This window comes from Chenopodium quinoa, unplaced genomic scaffold, assembly GCF_001683475.1.
Source record: "Chenopodium quinoa cultivar QQ74 unplaced genomic scaffold, ASM168347v1, whole genome shotgun sequence".
Taxonomy (NCBI): Eukaryota; Viridiplantae; Streptophyta; class Magnoliopsida; order Caryophyllales; family Amaranthaceae; genus Chenopodium; species Chenopodium quinoa.
Window position 1 is genome coordinate 2453681 of NW_018742684.1, and position 21528 is coordinate 2475208.

The 21528-nt window shown below is 32.3% G+C and overlaps 4 protein-coding genes across 4 annotated transcripts; all 4 read left to right on the plus strand.

Annotated features, from left to right (window-relative positions):
- On the plus strand, positions 1-820 carry LOC110722767. The gene has a single exon (XM_021902061.1). It carries the CDS (start codon positions 118-120, stop codon positions 598-600), a length of 483 nt encoding a protein of 160 aa, XP_021757753.1. The 5' UTR covers positions 1-117; the 3' UTR covers positions 601-820.
- A 1648-nt stretch (positions 821-2468) lies between these two features.
- On the plus strand, positions 2469-7953 carry LOC110722768 (embryogenesis-associated protein EMB8-like). The gene is made up of 8 exons (XM_021902062.1): positions 2469-3044; positions 4249-4377; positions 4507-4638; positions 5628-5770; positions 5947-6044; positions 6139-6233; positions 6604-6657; positions 7293-7953. Exons 1-8 carry the CDS (start codon positions 2616-2618, stop codon positions 7509-7511), a joined length of 1299 nt encoding a protein of 432 aa, XP_021757754.1. The 5' UTR covers positions 2469-2615; the 3' UTR covers positions 7512-7953.
- Positions 7954-8353: 400 nt separating this feature from the next.
- LOC110722575 lies at positions 8354-9346 on the plus strand. Its single transcript, XM_021901840.1, has 2 exons — positions 8354-8623; positions 8718-9346. Exons 1-2 carry the CDS (start codon positions 8569-8571, stop codon positions 9047-9049), a joined length of 387 nt encoding a protein of 128 aa, XP_021757532.1. The 5' UTR covers positions 8354-8568; the 3' UTR covers positions 9050-9346.
- Positions 9347-17730: 8384 nt separating this feature from the next.
- Positions 17731-21100, plus strand: LOC110722769 (methionine gamma-lyase-like). Its single transcript, XM_021902063.1, has 2 exons — positions 17731-18934; positions 20281-21100. The coding sequence occupies exons 1-2, from the start codon at positions 18142-18144 to the stop codon at positions 20859-20861; spliced, it is 1374 nt and encodes a 457-aa protein (XP_021757755.1). The 5' UTR covers positions 17731-18141; the 3' UTR covers positions 20862-21100.
- The last annotated feature ends 428 nt before the right edge of the window (positions 21101-21528 follow it).

Below are 21528 nucleotides of genomic sequence, written 5' to 3' on the forward strand. Positions count from 1 at the left end.
ATCTCACCTTGATGCAATATTAGTAGAAATACCCCTCTTCCATCCCACTTCTCTTTCACACATCATCTTTCTTCCATATTATCCCTCAAAAACAAACACATACATACATACCCAAAAATGGCAAGCACAACCCTACAAGTGAAAGACGAGCGAGCCGGGGCCGAGATCGTGTACGGGGCAGAAGAGTGCCAAAAGCAATCCCATGAGCTCCTACAAGAAATGGGATTCCCTAAGGGTGTAATGCCCTTAAAGGATCTTGTAGAGTGTGGAAGAGTACGCGAAACCGGGTTCGTGTGGATGAAGCAAAAGGCTCCCTCCGAACATTACTTCGAAGAGAGCAAGACACTAACTAGCTACGCTACGGAAGTAACGTCGTATGTAGAGAAAGGAAAGATGAAGAAGATGACAGGGGTTAAGAGTAAGCAATTGTTAATGTGGATTACCATTACTGAGATGAGTGTAGATGATCCTTGTTCCGGTAAGATTCACTTCAAGACTGCTGTTGGTATTGGCAAGTCTTTTCCTATTACTGCTTTTATGGATCCTGAAGAGAAGGTTAAGTATTTAGAGAATAAGAAATCTGATCAAAACAAGAAGTGATTGATAATTTCTCTATTTGTTTTGATAAAATTCGACTATATATATGTTTGAATTCTATCTCCCGTTTTAGTTAATTTATGTTACGAGTATCATTTTCTATGTTTTTATGTATGTAATATGGTATTGGCTTCTTGAAAATTGAAGGTTGAATGAAGCCTTTATTTATTCAAAAATAAAATGACTATTTGAACTTTAATGGAAGCCGAGTATCGAGTATAAATATATGTCATTACTTATCTTATTTTTGTTGTTCCAATCTCTATGTTATGCTAGAAATAATGTTTTGTTGCACCAATACAAGAATACAAGATTAGTCATTAAGCAAAGAATTTGAATTGAACAGTGGAGTACGGAGTACCAATTACCAAACAAGCACATTTGGTAAGGGTGTTACAAAGAATAAAAATCGATCATTAATTAAGTTGGCTATTCAAGTGGGGAAATGTATGGGCTTGGCTGGTGGGACTTGATGGCTAGATAATGCCATAATGGGACAAGAGTATGTACCCAATGCTTCCCAAAATAGTAATACCATTCGAGCATTATTGAGACGATTTATTTATTTATTATTATTATAGCAATCCAATATTAATAACTATTAATTGAGATGATACTAATTTGTACTCACAAAACAATTACAAAGTATATTTTATCTTATAGCCAATCATCAACATAAGTCAAAGTAAATTAAGTAAATAATGCATAAAGCCAAAGCGTTTCACTATTTTTTTTTTAAAAGAAAATATATTAACTTGATAGATAAAGGGTTTGTTATCTTCAGCTTAATTTCAATTCAATTCAATTTAGTTTTAAATTTCCTTCTCTCATTAACAATTCAATTCATTTCAATTCAGTTCAGCTACAATCAATTCAGCAAATCAAAACATGTCCAAAATCAATTTTATAGTCTCCATCACCGACTAGTTAGCATTGTCACCTTTCCTCAAAAAAAAAAGTTAGCATTGTCACCTTGCCACTCCTTTATTAAAGCTTAGCATACTTTTTATATCAATCAACGCGTTTTAATTTTGATATTACTCTCATTTAGTCATTTGTACTCCGTAGTATTTTCTTGTGACTTACTCCCTCCGTTTTTTTTTCTTAATACTTGTTTCATTTTTTCATGCACATAGTTTTAAAAAAAATTTGAAGAAACTAATAAATTATGGAAGTAGTGGGGTAGGTGGAAAAATAAAATATTGTAAAAAGTAAAGGTAATTGAGAGAATTGGATGAGAGGGAATATAAATATAAAATTAATAAACATGATTTATGTTGGGTCTACTAGCTGATAGAAAGGAATTAAATATTGTTAAAGGAATCGGAATATAAAAAAGTAGAGCAAGTATTCAAAAGCGGAGTCAGTATAAAAAAAAACCATGATTATATGAAGTTCTATTAGATATAAAGTTCATTTTCATCTTCAAAATAATCAAAGAGATTGATATTTGATTATAAATTTTAAAAACGTTTTGAAATGTGTCATGAAAATGAAATTTTGTAAAACAATACTCCCTCCATTTTTAAATACTTGCTCCACTTTTCTTTTTCGGCCGTTTTTAAATACTTGCTCCATTTCCTTATTTGGAAAGCTTTTACAATATTTAATTAATTTCTCCCACCAAGTGGATTCAACAATATTAATTCCATATTCTCTCTCCTTCAATTCTCTGTACTACTTTTGATTTTTTACAATTTTTTATTCTTCCACCAACCCCACTACCTCCATATTTCATTATTTATCTAATTTCTCCTAAAACACCGCACATGAAGAAATGGAGCAAGTATTTAAAAACGGAGGGAGTAAATTACTCCGTATTTATAACTTTAAAATATTTTATATCTTACAAATAATACCCAAAGTTCCAACTAATATTTAAAGGAGTAGAAAAACGAACCAATGCATAACGTGGACAATCCAAACCCGCTAATTCGTCAATGATTTTTAAAATTAGTTTGATACTTTGACCACATTATACTTTAACTAATCCCCCACAAAACCAACCACTCAAGTCCATGGCCCGTCTAGACGCTCATTCACTCTTCCGTTTCCGACACTTTCCTTCCACCTTCACCACCACCTCAACCCACCGTTACCTCCGCCTCCACGTCACCAAATCCGACGTGTCATCTTCAACCCAAATGTCAGATAATGGGGCCCCACATACAGTTCAAGTCCACCCATCTCTCGAAGTCATCGGAGGAGGTCGTGACAAGTATTTACCCGCTTTGAAGAAGAATCTGGAGCACCCATATAACCCGTTTCCGTTAATCGGGTCAAACCGACACGTGGAGACTATTTTTGCAGCGTTTTACCGGTCGTTACCGGATGTTAAGTTCCGGCGTGAGTGTTTAAGGACTAAAGATGATGGTGCTGTTGCTCTTGATTGGGTTGCCGGTGATCATAAAAAGCTTCCTCCTCTTTCTCCGATTCTCATTTTGCTAGTAAGTTGATTTCTAAATTTTAGTTTATAATTCTAATCTTTAATTTAATTCAGTCTAATTTGTTGATTCTATTAAATTATTTGATAGTATAAGTTTAAGGGAAATAATTGGAGGTTGTCGAGTTTTATTATACACCCGGGAGTACCAATCATCATAGAAACTAAAAATTAAGTTTAGTAATTTACAGGACATTCCTGTACACCCGATTGTATAATAAATTAATATGGTAGTTGGGACTTGGAACTAAGGTGGAATTTAGTCTTAGTTACTTTCAATTGTGACTTTCTAGAATAATGAATTGTGTTGAAAATGGAAGTTTATGTGCCCAAATTTCAAATGCCATCTTTGCTAAGTGGGTGAAAACATCTAAAAGAGAGTGTTTTCTTACTCCATAATTAATGACCTCTTTATTAGCTAGGAATTTCTATTTTTCTCTATATTTAGATTGCTCTTACATTGGTTGAGAGAATGAGAGCAAAGTCAGCAAACTGACCAAATGAGAATGGTAAGTAAGAACTACGGTGTTTCTTGTTCATAAAGAAGGAAAACTAATGCACGTATCTGTGTTAATTGTCGCATTGTTCCAACCCATTAGGATATGACACAGTGTTACTGAAAGTCACATATATATGAATTGGTTTATTTTCAAATTCTCAATACTCAACCTTAGTACGTACTATTCTAGCTCATGACAACCTTTTCCGGTCACAAGTCATTGATAATTGTCATATGGAAACATTATAGGTTATTTAGAATGTAAGCTAAAGTGTGCAACCAAAACAAACTCTGCTACATATTAACTTGAACTCTGGTTGCTGGTTTCTGACTTTGATGTGCTTCTGATGAGAATATCTTTCGTCATAAGGGGATCATAAATTCATAATGTATAACAAGCAAGGTGTAGTAGAAATTTCTAGCTGACAAAAATTGAAGGAGAGCATTAATAAAAGATATTAATGAAAATGTGTAAATTGGCAAAGGAAGTGATCTTACTGATAAATTGAGGGAAAGTTTGTGACTGAAGTAGTTCCTAAACATTAGATCCCACTCTTGCTCCAATTGTTTGATTTCTTTTTTCAAACAAATTTCATACCCATGAATGGAACGCCGTGTCAAAGACTATTGCTTAAGTAGGTTGGAGAAGAGTGTTGAGAATGATGAAGCATGGTAATAGAGATTAATGAATAATGAACATATTGTGCAGCCAGGTCTTACAGGAGGAAGTGGTGATACTTATGTGAGACACATGTTGATTAGAGCCAGGAAGCTGGGTTGGCGAGTGGTTGTCTTTAACAGCCGTGGTTGTGGTAATAGCCCCGTTACTACTCCTCAGGTAATTTCTTCCTTACTCATCGTGTTCACTCTCCCCTCCCCCTCTCCAAAAACAGAAGGAACTATAGATAGAGAAAGAAAAAGATTGATACTACAGATTTTGAAAGGATATAAGTGTTGATATGGGCAGTTTTATTCAGCATCATTCACTGGGGATCTTACTGAAGTGATTGCACACGTCAGTGGTAGATATCCGGAAGCCAAGTTATATGCTGTCGGCTGGTCTCTTGGAGCTAATATACTTGTGCGATACTTGGGTCAGGTATGTTCTATTTCATTTTATGCTTTTAGATTGCTGACATGATGTAGTTACTCTATTAGCTCCTTTAATAACTGTTATTGTGTTATTTGTGAATTGTTTACTTTAATTTAACACTCATCAGACTTGTATTTCCTCAAGGTGATGTGTACAGTGCATCCAATGTATAATGTAGATTCCTTGATCAGGTTAAGGAAATCGTAGCCATAACCTAGATAAATCAATTCATCAATACGTAGGACTGGCATATCGTTCTTCAATTGTATACAGTAATAGCTTCAACACCGTCTTTTAAGGAAATTTCACAGTTATTGCAACATTATTGGATTTTGCTAGTAGGTCTCTCTATCCCTCCCCCCCCCCTCCTTTTGTAGTATATATTGAATAGAGGAAGACCATATTTTCTTCACCTTATTTTAGAAACTTATGAATTAATCTTGTTAGAATTAGATACACCAAACTAAAAGATTCAAACCACATCAACATTAAACTTCATATTTCCATTTACTTATTATTAAATATCTCTAATTGGGTATTAATAATATTTATGAACATGAAATATACAGAAATTATACTTTGAGATTGTTTATACTAGATTCTACTTGACAATGTTTTTCTTAGATAGTAGTGTAAACATACAATAGAAAGATTCAGACCAACCCTTAGCAAAACAGACCTTATTAATCATGCAGATTTGTCATCAAAAGTTGTCAATTTGCCATGCTGATGAGAATAATAGGTGTATCTCTTTTACATTCTTTAGTCTTTACTTACCTCCATCAACTGTAAGATTTTAAATGAGTATTATGTGTGTTTGTTGTGAATCGGTTTTGACTGTAGCTCATGTTCATTTGCAAAGGCACCTAAAGATTGCTGCTTACCGTTCTGTGTTTTTCAGCTCATGTTCATTTGCAAAGGCACCTAAAGGCACCTAAATATTTGTTTTAAATATTCTCAGTTTCTCTCTAATTACTGTGTTTATCCTTTTGTAGGAATCTCATAAATGCACCCTTGCTGGAGCTGTGAGCCTGTGTAACCCTTTCAATCTACCAATTGCGGATGAGGACTTCCACAAAGGCTTTAATAATATTTACGACAAAGCATTAGCAAATAGCCTTAGAAGAATATTTAAGAAGTAATGACAATCTGCGACTTTTAGCTGTCTCTTTATTGTTATATATATATATACACTCTCTTCTCCCGGGAATAATAGTTACTTATACTATTTGAGGTGTTCGATTATGTTGAGCAACTTTTGTTAGTTTTTTTTTCAGAATTATTTTTTATAAGACCAGTTTGCTTGCTTCTCAGGCATGCAGCTCTTTTTGAAGACATTGGTGGAGAGTATAACATACCAATGGTTGCAAATGCAAAGACTGTAAGGGAGTTTGATGAAGGGCTGACTCGAGGTCAGTACGATTCTCATCTGTAGAAGAAAAAATTTCTTAATGCAATGTGTTATTCATCTCTAATTTGATTGCCTAATCTAATAATATCTTGCAGTATCTTTTGGGTTCAAGTCAGCTGATGACTACTACTTGCATTCGAGCAGTGCAGACTCAATTAAGGATGTCTGTACACCGTTGCTATGTATTCAGGTAGTGTTTTGTTGACATGTATGCATCTGTATATGTCAAACATTTGTGTGAGAATGACAGAAAAGTGTAGGGCATCATTTTTACAAGCACTTAAATAAGCTGCCAATAATGGGTATAAAAAAAACTGAATGTAAATAGCTTGCTTTGCTGCAATTGCAAGTACAGTATGTTACAATAAAGAAGAGTGGAAAGTACTTGAATTAGTGATGAGGGAGATATAGCCGTATACTGTATATATTCTCTGTATACTGTATATATTCTATGTCAAGAATATGAAGCCTGAGTGTGAAAATTGAGATGTGGACTGCATAGATTAGTGGATTACTACTTACAGGAGTCGATAAACAATATGAATTTTCATAATTTGCAGGCTGCAAATGATCCCATTGCTCCAGCCAGGGGTATTCCTCGCAAAGACATCGAGGTTTGTGTTATTTTGCTAATTTTGTTCATTATTTTACTCCAAAATTTTTTATTTTTTATTTAAAAACTATATAAGGTTGGTGTGTTTTTGCACATTTTCTCATCTCTCACACTGAGAGTTGATGAATCACTTGTCTTTGATTGCTTATATTTTGGACGTTAATTTTGGATCCTTGTGAATGGTTATTATATACTGCATCTTAAGAAGTGTGTATTTTGAAGTAGCTTGCCACAAAATTTCATACTTTGTTAGATTTTGAATGTTCCATGCAGTTAGTTGGGATAGCTGGGTGTGGTCTCTTTGTTTTCTATGAAATACAAGTATATTCATACTACCTAGTACTCTCGTAGGCTAGTAGCAGGTCTACTATGTGCTGGGATGGCGCCTATTATTATGAATATTGCTATTTGCTACTCGTAATTATTTATTGCAGCCCCTTGATATAACCCAGTATTGAACATACTATTGAGCTAATATTGTTGATTTCACTGTTCTGGTGGTCTGATCTGCGCGGGAAATGAGTTTGCTGTTTGCTTTTTTCTAGAACATGTGATTATTTAGCTCTGAAAGGTGGGTGTTTGTCTGTACAATGGTGATCAAACTGTCCTTTATCTAACTTTGTTCTCTTCTATCAGGAAAATCAGAATTGTTTGTTGATTGTTACACCGAATGGTGGTCATTTGGGGTGGGTTGCTGGTAATGAAGCTCCATTTGGAGCACCATGGACTGATCCATGTGTGATAGATTTTTTGCAACATCTTGATAGGAGATTGTCCGAAACCTCGTCGTCACATAGCCAATTGAATGAGGCACCAATGTGTACCGAGGGTGGTTTGGTAGCAGCCGAGGTATAGCTGGCGATTAAATGATTGCTGTTTCTGTGTAGATTGTTAGCATTTAGCAATACATAGCTTCTGAAAAACAAATTGCTCAATTCTTTCTGATGCACCCAAGATTCTGTAGATAGTTCGATTCCTTCACTAGACTTCCTTTTAGGAAGCTCGAGGCATGATTTATTGGCTGATACGATTCCAGCAACCATTGTGTAATTGCTAATGACACAAATGTAATATTATTTTGGAAATGTATTGAAGTTTGCATTAAAATTAGTTACCCTCTTACTGTGTTGTACTGTATAGAGGTGAACCAATGCACACACAATTAAAAGCATGCTAAATTGCTAATACTTTCCTAGCCACTGCTTTCTGTAATTTTTAAAGTGAACACTATTTTAGTAATTTATTTATTTTTTAATACCAATTTGGGGCAAATCATTCCTGCTTTCTGTAAAAAAATTTTCTCACTTTATATTAGTTTTTTTTTTTTTTTGAAAAGATAAATTGGGCACACTGTATGAATAGTAAGCTGTAAAGAACAGAACAGTACATCAGAAAGTATAAATTCCCAAATTTTCCCTCCATTAAAGAGAGTGTTTCCAAAAATGGAAAAAATGGGTTAAGCTAAGTTTTGCAATTGCTTTTACCAAAAATAATTAGTTTCTCTTCCTGATTGATTTACTTATACAGAGATTAACGCTTTGTTTGGATAGCAAAGAAGGAAGGAAAAGAAGGGGAGGGAAAATGGAGGAAGGGAAGGGAAAAGAAAGGGAGGGGGAGGTGAGCTCCATTTTCCCTTCAAATCTCTCCAATTTTGGATCCCTCCCTCTCCTTCCCCTTCCTTCCCCCAATCTTTTACTCAAACAAGAGATTTTGTCCCCCTCCATTTTTCTTCTCTTCTTTTCCTTCCATTTCTTCCTATCCAAACAAAGTGTAAATGAATTCCATTATCTTCTTCACTATCACTCTTTCAGCTCTGATCCTCCACTTTTCTCCTTCTAATTTCAAAAAAAAAAAAAAAAAAAAAAAAAAAAAAAAAAAAAAAAAACAGTTTCAAAACAGAGTAACATAAACAATGGCATCAATCACCCTTTTTTCTACTATCATCATTGTAATGATCTTGGCAAACTGTAAGTCCTCTTTAACAAATTCTATGCCCTTTTGTTTTCATTAAATTTCTGTAATTCTAGTAATTTTTTTAAAGCTTAAATGTTCTTGCATTAGGTGGACCCGCGAATTCGGCTGTAAATGACAGCAACGGTGGTGAGCAACCGCCGAGATTTTGTGGAAAAGTATGGTTGAATCCAAAGTATGTATGCCGTTCATGCCGTACTGGAAGAACTTGCTGGTGTTTTCTAGAATTCGATTGCGGGTATAACTGTAAAGAAGAATGCATGAAGATGTTCAACACTACATGCACACTTAATCCTCCTGCTAAAAAGACTAATAGGTTTAACCAATTTGGTTTGATCTTGGTTATTACTTTAGCTATTTTCGTGTTTTTTGGTGGTTTCTTATCTTTTTGTCATTTTCGGTTGTCAAAACCAACTCTTTAAGCCTTAACAACTTACTAATTGTAACCTCGGTTAACAGTTAATCTATCTACTTAGATGTTGCAAACTTTTTATTTTTTTCTTTTGTAAAATTCAGTAATGTAAGTATGTAACTATGTAAGGCTATTAAAGCAAGAAGAGATGTAAAGAGTTGAGAAACATTGCTTGTAATTGGTTTTGATCATCCTTCCAAAACTAGGCTCTGCAAGTAAAGATGACAGTTTGTGTTAGATTTTGGGAAAACTCCTTAGCCTGGAGTGTGTACCAATGAATAATATATATAGTGTTACAATACTAGTGCTAAACTTGTTAGGAAACCTAATACGATAAGAATATAATATTTAGCAGATTGAAATATGGATACAATTTTGCAATTCCGCAATGCACTTGGCCAATGCCAATTAAAACAAGCAATTGCTTGTTCCTTCGTTTTGATGGATCGTTGACAAATATGGAAAATAGTTTGGAAAAGATTTTTTTGGATAACTTTTACCTTATTGGGCATTTGGGCTTAGAGATTTGACCATTGTAAAAAAAAGCTCATTTAAGAATTTGGTAAACATTCAATTTCCAAAATTGATGAGAAGGAGGCTTGGCTCAGTTGACCAAGTCTCTTGAATTCCTGATTTTCAAGTGAGAGACATGGGTTCCATTCTCATCAAACTTATCTTGGGAGGATTTGCCTTATTCCCCTCTCAAGGTGAGTGTTCACCTTACCAATTAAAATATAATAATAATAATAAAAAAAAACCCAACAATTTCCAAATACTTACTTTAATTTGTATTTCAGTAACAATTTATGATAGCAAAAATTCTTAATTTGTTTTTTTTCATTTACCCCATATCAAGTGTTTAAAGCTACTTCGATCATATTTAAAACTATAAATGGGTAACTAAAAAATTACAGTAAAAAGATACTCGTATCATATGTAATTGAAACTATATGATGCCTTTGGAACACAATGTTCAATTATTAGTTTAAATTTTTTTTCAAAAGTCAATTTATATACAAATTAAATCAAATTTATTGGTTTTACTAAGTAATTTTATTCTGAAAGTACATATATTAATTTAATATGTAATTGAAATATTATAAAATAGTTTCAAGTTATATGCAATGACTTGGGGATCCAGTTTGGACCAGTAACTAGCTAGTTAAGAACTTAATTAATAATACCATACATCTTATTAATTGCTAATTGCCAGACAAGGTAAACCATTCCTTATATATGCTACAACAAGCCAACATGTTATTTTATATTTTAATTTTGATGATGTAAGTATAATTTTATGTTAATTGGTCATCTTCTACATAGTATCACAAATTAATAAACAAAACAAAAAACAATACTCATCAGTCTTTGTATCACATGCTTACATTTGTTTTTCTATAATGAAATATTTCTTAATTAATCTTGTCACGTAGCTAATTCAAATTATACGGTCAACCCTAATTATCAAATACAAGGGGCAAAATAAAATTTTCATAGTTTGCAATACACACAATGAAGCTTTAATATCTTTAAAAAATACATATTACACGAGCTACATGTTAATTTTTTTATATACAATTATTAATTTATTATAATTAGAGTCTATTAAACATTCAACTTTTTGGATATTGCAAGTACGAATTTTTTTATAGTAAGAACAATAACAACTTCTCTTTGTAAAATGTTCATAAATTAATTAGATTCAAGTCAAAATGTTCATAAATTTGATTGTACTTCTTGGACTATGTTGTGGCGGCCACGTCAATGTTCCTATCAAATGTGGTGCTAACATGACGCATAGGAAGTTAGCAACCAATATTACTACAATGACAACAACGTATGTTCATCGTGCATGTGCTGTGTGAATATTTTGAGCTTTAATTGAGTATAATCTTGTCTAAGCTTAGTAAACACTAAGGTCACAAAAACGTTTCGTTCTAGCTTGATGAGCTTGTTTAGATTGTGAAGTGTGTACATTCTTCTTATAAATTAAGTAGCTTGTTTAGTGTCGTGTGTACATGTAATTGATGTAAAGTCAAATGTCAAATAATCATTTCGTAATACGGAGTATTCACTAATATTTAGATGTCATACACGCCCTAGATATAACCATCACACAAAGCAAGACTACTATGTTTATAATCAGAAAATGTTAGGATTCAACTCTTGCATTTTTCATGCTACCCCTTTAATAAAAGCCTAATGTTTAAATTTATGTTAAACTTATAGACGACTAATAATACTAGTGAAAGAGATTCAAAGAGTAGAGGCCAGGAAAAAAATTGGACAGCTTGTATTAGGGGAAAAGGACATTAATTAATAAATTCACATTTACAAAGAACCATATTAAAAATAAATTAAGGATACATCGACGATTAGTAGTACTTGTACTAGTACATAACTACACTTGATTACAAGAACCACAAAAAAAAAAAAAAAAAAAAAAAAAGGAAAAGAGAATGAAAGAATTACAAAACTAATTACTGTATTAAGTTTATTTGTTTGGAAATGTGAAATGTCCCATCTATATGGTTGTATCCCATATGAAATACAAAGTATTACTCGTATTAACTTATATACATAGGATACTACTAAATTAAACAAAACTCATTTGGCCAATTACCCTCGTTTATAATACGGAGTACTACTAAACATAAAGCGTAATAAGCAATGAATATGATGTAAATAAATTAAAAGTTCATGTTGGTTTAGATTTCATATGAAGTAAACAATTACAGAGTCATAAACATTAAACACAGAATTGTAAGTAGTACTATAAACGAGGGTAATTGGCCAAATGCTTAGAAAATAATTTATTATTATTTTTTTTTTCAATTAAAATGGTACGGAGTTTTATAGTTGAAAAATTATTTTATTTGAGAAAGTCAACATTTGTTTCATATTGCAATTTAATTATTTTATTGATAATTATCTACTAGTATATGTTTCAACTTTAAGATTGAATTGTTTCATCTTTTATGTATTTTTTTTTATTTTTTTTTACGTATGTTAATATGTGTCTCAAAAATTTGTTATATACACTCAGATGTACACCTAATTTATTCAAAGTAATTAGTTTTTTGCTGTTCATTTGATGAATAATTGAAAAACAATCATCAAAATGTGAACAAATACTCATGTCTTGTAAAAAAAAAAAAAAAAAAAAAACAAATACTCATGGAAGTACGATGCAGAGGGTGTTTATAACAATCTCTTGTACACCCTCTACACCCTCCGTTTTAAAATACTTGCTCCATTTCTCCATGCGCGGAGTTTTAGGAGAAATTGGAGAAACTGAGAAAGTAATAAAATATAAAGGTAGTAGGGTTGGTGGAAGAATAAATTTAAAAAAAAAAAAAAGCAAAAGTAAGAGAATTGGAGGAGAGATTATGAAATTAATAAAATATAATTTATGTTGGATTCACTTGAATTAAAATATTGTACAAGCTTTTTATATAAGGAAATGGAGCAAATATTTAAATATGCCAAAATTAAAAAATAGAGCAAGTATTTTAAAAACGGAAGAAATATGTCTTTGTGTTTGAGACTTCTACCGTTCTACGACAACGTCATATTGCAATACCATTTATGTGAAAACATAATACAAATTGCTACTCAATATTGTTTATGGAGGTCTGTACAAATTACGAAAAAGTACATGTATAGCTATTAATCTTAAAAGAAATATATATTTGAAAGGTGACCATGGTGAAAGGGGTTTCTTTTATATATATATATATATATATATGTATATGTATATGTATATGTATATGTATATGTATATGTATATGTATATGTATATGTATATGTATATGTATATGTATATGTATATGTATATGTATGTATGTATATGGAGTTATAAATATTTGGCCGATCTTTCATGACTTTGTTATTATTATTATGATAAATTTTAAAGTAAAAACTTTTTAATTGAAAATATATGCATATATTTTTTACACACATATTTTAAGTGCTAGATAAGGAATAGTTGCAAGTAACCTATTCTTCCATAAGTATTCACTTAAAAATATATGCATTTCTTAATTGAAATTTAAATAACCAAATTTACCTTTAAAAGGAATTTTATTAGGAAAAGATATATGTAGCCCTTATTAAAAATGGAAAGAATTGACAATAAATAAACATTTATTACACCGATTTACTGTGAATTGTTGATAAATTTCCTTCTTACTATTAAAAATTGAAGTATATTAAATGCTTATATGCAACCTTTAGCTGCATATAAGATTACCCATATTATTATTACTCCGTATTATTTTTTTATTATATTTTCTTTTGGGAAGAACTAAGTCACATGTGTAGATTTCTTTGTGTGCATTGTGCAAAGAAGAAAAAACAAAAATCTGGTTTGGATGCAGTTCATAGGGAAGTAGGGAGAAATGGAGAGAATGGGCCGAATTCCTCTTTAACATCGATGACAAGGACTTATGATAAACCCCCTAACGATCCTAACTGGCTAGCTTATCTTTAAACACCTTTATGCTATTCTTCCTCCTTTTAAAATTAAGTTATTAATTACATACTACATCCGTCCCCGAAAGAACGACCCATTTAGATTGATTTCGCGGATATTAAGAAAGTTAAATAAAAAGAAGTAAATGTATATTGGAAAGATAAATTTACATGGAATTTATAAAAAAGTAGAGAGAGAAAGTAATAAAAGTACATAGAAACAAAACTTTATATGGAGAAACTAAATTTGCACAAATATTATTGCAAATTGGTGGAAATTTTAATGCAAATGAGTCATTCTTTTTAAGACTAAAATTAGGCCAAATGGATCGTTCTTTCGAGGACGGATGTAGTAGTAAATTAATAACAAGTTTTGATTTGTGATCTGACACTATAAAAAAAAAAACAATAATATAATTATAAATAAAGTGTCAACTCACTTGATATTTCCTAAAAGCATAGACTCAACTACTGCTAAGTGAGGATATTCAGATGTATAAATTCTCTTACCTTGCCCCCCTTATTTTCAAACATCTCACCAATAAAACATAACTGAACCAAAATAATTGTGAAAATTAAAATCTAACCTTAAAAAATTAAATTGTCATTTTTATTCTTCTTATTTAGAATCTGGACACTAAATTATCCTAATATATATCTGATGTCAGCACAACAAATATAATCCAATTAAAAGTTTTAGATCTTACTTTTAGCCCCCTTGAAATTTGTGGAATGATGATGGCCAATGTTAATTTGTTATAACTTATAGTTCGTCCAATGATAATTAAAATGTATTTATATCATTAGCCACCTACATATCGGCTAATTCTTATAACAATCTTAACAAGTAATAAATACTAAGATAGTACCTAATAATCACTCCATTCGAGTATGTCGTGTGCCTTAATTATACACTAGAGCCCACAACAAAACCTATCGCCTAAATGCATGTGTATTATATGTATTTATGCGATAAGATGTTCATCACTATTCACTATTACTAGATAAGTTATGAAAGTCGTCCCTACTTTCATGGATGATTGAATCTTTAGCACGCAAAAATCAATGAAACAAATGTGTATAATGTATTGAATTTGATAAGTGCAAGTACTATCTCACTTTGTCTAGTGATGTAGGAAAGGGACCATAACAAATTCCCTAGTTCCCACTCAATTGGAATAATGTTTGAGTTGAATTTCGTCATGAACTAACAAGAACATTTTACATACGTGTGCCTTAGCTCTAATTTGTTACATATTGTCTATCTATAAATGTATAATACAACTTCATTACGACACTCCAAATTAAACATCCCTTATGTTAGTTCATTCAACTCATTCCAAAATAATTCTAACATTTTCTATATTTTCCATTATTGTCTTCTATTTTTTTTCAACATTTTTTTATTGAAAATTCTACAATGTCATTCTTAAATAATGACACCACAATATGTTGATGTGGCAAAATATAATAGCCTATATTTTGTATTTTTATTTTCATTTTGAATTATTTTTAATGTCAACAATGTATCAAAATTGTATTCTTTTTTGTATTATTTAAAATATTTGTATTATTTAAAATACATGTAATTTTTTAGAAATACATAATTATATATTATGAAAATGTATTTTATAATATAAATTAATTTTGAAATTTATAATTATAATTAGAAATAATCGTGATAAAAATTGTTCATCATCATCATTCATCATCATTGTTCGATCATCATCGTTCGATCATATGGTTCATGATTGTTCAACCATATATTTTTTATCATATATTTTCCATAAAAAAAAAACCATACATAAATACCCATATAACTCATACAAGTATTACTTATCAATTATCAATAATACAACTCTATGTTATGAAAGGCATTATATATTCAAACTTATACAGGATAAAGATATTAAAATGAAGAATTTTTATAAGTTGCTATATATTTTCTTTGCGGGTATGTTAAGTTGATACTTCTTGAAGAATGAAGAAAACAAAAAATTTAAATGGATAACATTTTCGAGATGTAGATACTTGAGAGTTGAGAGAGCATATCTAAGCGAATATTTTTTTCCTCAGCAAAATTTGTTCAATAGATAATATATATACATTCATGGTTATTCCTCTTTGTAATGGTCTTTAATTTTAATGATGAGTGTAGTATTACTACTCACTAGTCACTACTGCAGAGTACTCCCTCTATCCCTATTTTTTTTTGCCCCATTTAACTTTTTACAGTCTCCAAAATGCATCTTAGAATGCTCATATCTTTATTTTTATACACGTAAAAATTATAAAAGTGTGATATATATTAGTAAAATATACAATGAGTCGAATCTAACAAGATCATATCACTCATTACCATATTATCTCTTATAGATTAACGGTAATTAAGGTAAAACTTTACAAAGTTTAATCTAAAAAATACAGAGTAACAATGGGGGTAAAGATAAAGAGAGAGAGGGGAGTAATAGACAAAAGTGAGCATTGAATATCAAAGTATGGAGCTCCCACAAATCATCAATTCTCCACTGTCCACTTAGCATTTCGTTATTTCACGTGCACATGCATAAACACAGACATATACCAGTTACTTAAACTAGTTGATAGGGCGATATATTAGAGAAAGCTTCATAATTTGGTAACCTCAACCATGGTAATTTGAGCAGGCAACTTTCTGTGTACAATATACCATATAACTTGTATATGCATGGTAGAATTGTTGATTTAATGTTATTTTTTCCATCCATGTAGTTAAACTTAGTGAACACATGGGCCAAAAATTAGCCTTGTAAGGTGAAAATTAGACGAGAAATGGTCCTCTTCATACCCAACGTGAAATATTCCACTTAAAAATAAAGGTAGATGATTTTAATTAAACTCGTGATTTTATATCATGTTAGCTCCAATGCCAGGTTAAAAAATCAATTCAATTGAAAAGTTAAAACTTAAAACTTTCTGCAATAAAATTAGTAAATACATGCAACTATATACGCAAGTATAAGACTTTCTAAAAACACGATAATAGTACAAAAAAACTACTAAACCAATAGTAGTTACAAAGCAGTTCATGTCCACACCAGTCTTTTTTAAAAGAACCGTCAAAATTTAGGTCATTTTCAGGAATAATTGAACATTACAAAGCCATATGTAAACCAAAGATCCTAAGCTACCTTGACTTGTATTATTAGTCCTTATATTAATTGGGCTCCAACTAAATATGATATGTATGCTACAATTTATCGATTACGATTTACCTTTCCATATCATCTAGTCGGATCATCCATCTATCAATTATCAACAATTACTTCCAAATCTCCAACACTAGACCACGTGGCATATACCTTATCCTTATTAACTGCACAAGGTTGATCATTGGATAATTATGTCTATTATTAATATACCTTTTGCGTCATTGCATCCACTAAAATAGTAAAATCACTATGTTTTGACCACTCACTTATATGTAAAATTAAAGTTTAAGCAGTTCTGTGATTCTGTCAAAAAAATAAATAAATTATATAATCTGTTAATGCTTTCATATGATTATGAACAAAATTGAATCTTGGATTGCTTTTAAAAATGTTTTACCAATACCGAAAGTTGATTATTAGTAGAATTGTGCAATCGATATTCCTTTTCAATGTATGAAATACTTCTATGAAATAGTCTAGATATTATATTGGTTGCGCCTATTATCTTTAGGACTATGCACCCAAAAAAAAAAAAAAAAAAATAAAAAAAAAATAATCTTTAGGACTTTCCTAATATTACCCACATAAATAGATTTCCAACTCTTACTTCTTGTCTTGGTAAAAATCTCACAATAGTCTTTATTTATCTTAATTTTATTTCCTCATAGTAATCTCCCAAGTCTTAACATCAATCCCTGAGAATAATATCATATGTGATACTCTAGTATCATATTCTCATTATATTGCAATACTTGAGTAATCTTTTTTTGATCTCATCATTGTAGTTCAGTAAAAATAAATTATGGAATAAAATTTTAATGCACACTCTCTTCTCTTCTAACAAACCCAAGATTTCACTTTCGTTCCCCTATCCAATTTTGTTACAAAGAGTAGAAATAATTTTGCGGAACAAATTAAAAAAAGTAGTGTAAGTGATGGATTAGCTAGTCCTATAAAATGCACAAGTATATTTTTTCCTCTTTTCAAGGAAATAAAATTGTGTAAATTACAAAGAGATAAAATCGTGTAATGAGAAAAATAACAATTCACGTCCAAGTACCTAATGTATTTGGACATTATAACAATCATTATTACAATCCCTTTCATATATTAATATGGTAGTCTAAATTTTGCACGGAAAAAATGATCATCAATATTATATTGATATTTATCCCAACCAAATAACGTGTTTAAATTTAGTGATTAGCTTAGAATTAAAGCACAAGAGATAAAATTTCTTTCTAATGACTGACGTAAGTATGGTAACATATCAATAACTTTCCTAACCCAACTTCAATACAATTCCCCTTTGATATTTTCTACTCCGATCCTCTATATAAACACTCGAACTTCATTACATTTACAAACACAAAACAACCCAAAAAAAAAAAAAAAAAAAAAAAAAAAAAAAAAACACGCTTGAATTTTTAACAACTCAATGGCAACCGGAGTTCCCCCAACCACTTCAATTAACAACACAATCTTAAACCATAATAATAAAAAACGTTCAAGTGACAATGAAGATTATGGTTACAACTCAATGATCATAACAAAGAAGGCCGCAATCGCGGCCAAGGAAGATCCCGTGGCAGCGCTAGCAAGCGCACGCCACGAGTTCGGAGAACACGGAGGGGTAAATATGTCAATAGAAGCATCCGCAACCTTTACGGTTATGGAGCCAGAAACTATGAGGCGGTTATTTTCAGGTGAATTAGGACCTGACCGTGACTATTTCATATATAGTCGTCATTTTAACCCTACGGTCCTAAACCTCGGACGCCTTATGGCAGCCTTGGAGGGGACGGAGGCCGCTTATTGCACGGCTAGCGGTATGTCCGCTATCTCCTCCGTCCTCCTCCAGCTCGTAGGCGCTGGCGGCCATATCGTAGCGTCTCAAACTCTATATGGCGGTACTCACGCTTTGTTGACGCATTTTCTCCCGCGTACTAGCGGGATTAATACTACGTTTGTTGATATATGTGATCATGCCGCCATTAAGGCGGCGATCGTAGAGGGAATGACTAAAGTTGTTTATTTCGAGTCGGTGTCGAACCCGACTCTTACGGTGGCGGATATACCTGAGGTGTGCAAAATTGCACGCGAAAAAGGGGTGATTGTGGTGGTGGATAATACTTTTGCGCCGGTTGTGATATCGCCCGCTAGGCTTGGTGCGGACGTGGTTGTGCATAGTATTTCCAAGTATATTAGTGGTGGGGCCGATATTATCGCAGGTAATGTCATCTTTAATTTGTCATTTGATCGTATAATTTTTTTTTTTTAATTTACCTATTATACATGTGTCTTGTTGTTTCTGCCTATTTTTGTCGCAATTTTGGTGCATGATTTTTGATTGGAATTTACTGCATGATTTTTTATTGGAATTTGTTATCTGTCTTTTGTTAATGTGTAATTGTGGTTAATTGGTATGACATGCACTGGTTAAACGGGGGACATTATTGATTGGAAATTTGCTAAGAAAATACCAGTGAAACATGCATGCACAATTATTCGTGTTAATATGCTACTCAATGTTCCATTAAGGATACTTAAAGTGGTTAGAGTATCCCGTTAATATTCGTGATAAAAATTGATGTTCCCAATGCACTTATGTCACCTTTTTTGCCTAAACACGTACATATGAGTTTTTATGAGAAGGGTGCATATAAATATTGTAAATAATCCAGTTAAAAAAAAAAATACTATTGTAAATAATGAACCACCCAACAAAAGTTAAAGTCGCAAAAGCCTAAATTCCACTTGATATAGGCTGAATTAAACTCTTCATACACAACTAATTTATGAACTCTTATGTATAATATACGAACAAAAAAAGTGTAAAAACTAATTGGAGAACAAGACTACAAGAGTACACAAAGTGTAATTTGAAACATAGGGAAAACCTTGGTGACAATTTAACATGTTAAAGATGCCAAATGACATTTTCGACCTCCATCATAAGATGCCTCTAGTAGACTAGTAACCTCAATTGTGGTGTGTGTCATAGAAATTGCCATCTGGCCCATCTTTGGGTTGTACCTATCAGGCCCACAAAAAAAACTTCCAACACTTTGGGTATAGGATAAGCTTCAACTCACATAGTCACGTTTCCCTCATTTCATTCACTCTTTACTTATGACTTTTGTAAGTTACGACAAATATGTCAACATTGTACTACTCTGAACTTTAAATTTCACCTTTCATCAATTGTAAAAATCCACTACTAGTCCCCTTGTAAAAAGACGACAATATCTACTCCGCAAAATTTTAAGAGGGAGCCTCAATTAATCTCCTATCACAACTTTATGCATTTGTTGTTTGTGCCACTTTACTATTTTATTTTTATTTAAAAAATAAAAGTAAAACAATATATTGTGAGAGGAGATTAACTTTTTATGTCAACAAATGTCAATCTCAGAGATTAACTTGAATTCTCTGATTTTTTTTATTTAACACTTTTCAAGTTTCCATATCGCACATTGTTTATAGTTATTTAAAGTTTTTCATCGATAAATGGAGTACTCCGTACCAATTTAGAAAAATAAATAGACATACTTATATTTTGCTTGACTTGATGTAGGTGCTGTCTGTGGGCCAGCAAGCCTATTGAATTCAATGATGGACTTACATCAAGGGGCCTTAATGCTACTAGGCCCAACAATGAACGCCAAAGTGGCATTTGAACTATCTGAAAGGCTTCCTCATTTGGGCCTCAGAATGAAAGAGCATTGTGCACGGGCCTTGGAGTTTGCCAAAAGGATGAAAAAATTGGGCCTAAAAGTCATATATCCTGGGCTAGAAGATCATCCACAACACGAGCTTTTGAAGTCCATTTGCAGCCAAGAATATGGGTATGGTGGCATCCTTTGTGTGGATATGGAGACCGAAGAGCGCGCCAACCGGTTGATGTACCAGCTCCAAAACTGCACCCAGTTCGGGTTCATGGCGGTTAGCTTGGGCTACTATGAGACCCTTATGTCATGCTCCGGTAGCAGCACTAGTAGTGAGATGAGTGAGGAGGAAAAGGCTCGCGCAGGCATCTCACCGGGCCTTGTTAGGATGTCCATTGGCTATACTGGCACGCTCGAGCAGAAGTGGGCCCAATTTGAGAAGGCTTTGGGTAAATTGCAGGATGTCAAGTTTAGTGTTCGCCATAAATGAACCAAGAGAAAAGGTCTTGTTGCACTCTTGAATCTTGATTAGCTCTGCCTTAAAATAAACTTTCATCAATTAGTATGATGCTGCAAGTAACTTTGGTTTCATACTATATTGTCTATATAAATGGCATTTTCAACTGTGGCAATGCCATATTTCGTTACATGTTCTGTCTTTATTATCCTTGTGATTGTCTATTCGTATTTTTATAGTCCTAGATAGACTTGACAATCAAGTCTTGCTTCGCCTCTAAGCCTCTTGGACTAAGAGTAAAGTACATGTAATTATATGTACGATTATATTGTATGTAGTGGGACTTACATGGGTACAGGGGAATTGCATTACCAAATAGTGAACATTTAGGAAGAACGAAAGTGAGTAGTCCGTACTCACACGAACATGACTGATTGCTTAGCACCATTGCATAATGCACTGTGGTGGAGCACGCTTAAGGCTGATAAGACATCAGAAGTTTATGCTTAATAACATGAAGTCCATTCGATAATGATTAAAACTACGATTTACTGATGATTTGGCAGCAGTGGAATTTGACAGTGTATCCTAAGGAGATGTTGCCCATATACAACCATCACAAATCAAATTATGAGTAAACATCCCCTGCCATTAGTCCAAATATTATGGAAAACACATGTGAAATCGAGCTATCTTAGGT